A 2,751-nucleotide genomic window follows, 5' to 3' on the forward strand; every position below is an offset into this window, starting at 1 on the left:
TGGTTTACCTTTTAGGGCACTTTTATCTGTCAAGGTCGTTTCACTCATCGTGTATCGATGCAATGACCCACTTCCTTACATCATAGCCACGACACCTTGTAGGTCGGTATATCTGTTTAATCCTATCTCCGTAGGTCACGTCACTTCTGCACTTCGCAACAGCTTGCTGTCAGAATTTAGTGGCGGTCGAGTTTAATGTCGCTGTCTGTCAGAGAATCCCACTGGCTGAATTCAAAGTCACTAAACTGCCAATGGGAACACAAACCTTTGGTGTTATACTCTTGCCCGCTCGTTTTTCAACGCACTCTTTTGCCCCACCTTATCCCCTCTCCCCGCTTTTCATCTTCACACATCTTTAGTCATCCAACATTTTTTTTTCACCTTACACATTTGACCAACTTTTATTTGCCTTTCCCTTTACTTTACCCAGCCTCCACACCCACTTCCCTACTTATTCAAGCAGAGTAGACTACATTACCCCCTGTCCCTACAACCACACTCCTCCCCTCATGACCACTTTTCCATTCAGCCACCCACTCACATTCACCTGCCAATGTCCAATTAATCGCCTTCAAGTCCAGCAACCCGTATATCCATTCCTGCCAAAATCGCCCATTAGTAGTATCACTGCAAGGGGCAATTCCCTCCTCTTTCCCTTTCACATGCCCAATGTCCAGTGTAAATCTGCAACAAAGAGTTTATTATTCTGTTTTACACCTTTCCTCTCAAGCTCTTCAATTTCCTATAGGGAAGGAAACTTGAACATTGTAATTCATTGTGTATCCAGTACTTGGCTGGAACGTGATACTTGGTGCTTATTACCTAAGCTACTACAAAGCCGTCCTACATTTTGCAGAAGAAACCTTTTCCACGCACCCAGTCACTGTGGCCAACACAGACTTTGCTGGCAACAGATGACGCAGATGACGTCTGCAACGCCCTTTTCGAGCCACAGCCATTCTCATGAACAATCTAGATGACCCTAGTGCACAACTGACTTACAGTTCTGATAGCGAGAGAAAAGAATTCAGTGAGCTCCAGCTTAAAGATGAGAACATTTTCTCATGGTAAGGTGCAAAACTAGGATGAACAAACATCGACAAACATACGATGGACACCGGCGAAGCTAGACCAATCTGGCCACCACGCGGATGTGATCCACCACCTTTACTAGAAGAAGAAAACCATCCGGTTGAAGTCATGAAGTTGCAAGACGCTGAAACAGTTGCTTCAGTTTTCTTCAATCGGTGGATTGGCTAGCATGGGGTGCCTGATTTCGCTCATAGTGATCAAGACCCTAACTTCGAGAAACGACTCTGCACTGAACTATGTAAGACATCTGCAAGGCAAGGGGTAGGTAGAAAGAACGAATCGCACTCCGATCGAACTGCTGAAGGCCGTTAATAAGGACCCACTACCGGATGATGGAGGTTTGAGCGTGGGACGTATCCTTCTGGCGTGAAGGCCTCCACTTAATACATCAATGGGCGTTTCTTCTTTTACGATGCTCAGAGGTAGTGAAATGGGAGTGCCTTCCAACATTTTTCTGTTAGACGCCGATGAAGCAGCTACCAATGTACCAGATTATATACCGCTACTGAACAACGCATAGAAAACTTTTCACCTCGCAAACAAACATTTACAACATCCTTATATCAGACAGAGGAAATATTATGATCGACAAAACCGTACGAACTGCTACAGAGAAGGAGGATTAGTGCAAATATGCAGATCGTTTTCCCTACCTTTAATACATCACAAATCCCATCACCCATGGAGCAAAAACCCATTTTGGCTGGTGAAAGCCTTCCCACCTACAAACTACCTCGTCCGCAACGCACAGCTGAGTACCCAGCCAGTATCCAATCACCATAACAAGATGCGATCCTACAAAGTGGTACCACTGATTGGATATGAATATGAGGTTTACGTCCTCAAGGAGAGCAAGAAACCACTGGAAGGCAGCTTTGGAAGCAACTCATGAGTGGTAGCACCGGAGACGGTGCTGAAAGGATAATAGGGCTATGTAATACTTGCGTTGTTTAAAATGTGCCTTTCAGAGAAGAGGCGAATAGATGAATCGGAACTGGTGACTGAGGAGCAGTCAATACCCGACAACCCAGAGAACAGTTCTGTGTCCAAACCTTCTTATACTTATACCTACTCCTCCCAATCTACTTTACTCAATAAGCATGACAAAACTAGATCAGCCTGGGTGTTCTAGAAGTACAAGGGCTATGGTTGAGGAGATATACGAGCCTCATTTAGCAGTAATATGTGTAAATTGCTAGAATTATCTTTTGTTATGGCACGATTTGAAATAAGTAAGAAAATGACTTTGCCAAAGGTATTGACACATGTTAAAAAGAATATGCAATGTTATTTATTTGATGCCAAAGGTACCAATCCACTCAAACTCCTTCTTCATCACTCATTGTCATCGTCATCGAACCTTGTACGGCAGTACTGGTTGGCCAGACCACACTCCCAACTGATTGCTAATGATGAGACCTGAGAAAGTGGCAGTAAATAGAGGAAGCATAATGAAGACAGGAGTGAATAGAGGGAAGGGAGATACTTACCAACATTTCGGTGGTTGCGTTAAAAAAAATTGTACTTGTAGTAGGCTGTGTTTGATAGGGGGTCATAAGACATGAGGTAGTAGACGTCAAAGTGCAGGTTGATGAATACCCTGTTACTAGTCACAATTGTAGATACGAATTAAAGAAATGAGGGGCAGAGGCAGACGAG

General features: G+C 44.0%; 1 protein-coding gene across 1 annotated transcript; it reads left to right on the top strand. All coding sequences in view use genetic code 11, as the record gives it.

Annotated features, from left to right (window-relative positions):
* Positions 1–1,110: 1,110 nt before the first annotated feature.
* Positions 1,111–1,462, top strand: EGR_11087 (hypothetical protein; the record flags this gene model as incomplete). Its single annotated transcript, XM_024500336.1, has 3 exons — positions 1,111–1,247; positions 1,287–1,353; positions 1,397–1,462. The coding sequence occupies 3 exons, from the start codon at positions 1,111–1,113 to the stop codon at positions 1,460–1,462; spliced, it is 270 nt and encodes an 89-aa protein (XP_024345249.1).
* Between the last annotated feature and the right edge of the window lie 1,289 nt (positions 1,463–2,751).

The sequence above is a fragment of the Echinococcus granulosus genome (genome assembly GCF_000524195.1).
Source record: "Echinococcus granulosus chromosome Unknown EG_S00374, whole genome shotgun sequence".
NCBI lineage: Eukaryota > Metazoa > Platyhelminthes > Cestoda > Cyclophyllidea > Taeniidae > Echinococcus > Echinococcus granulosus.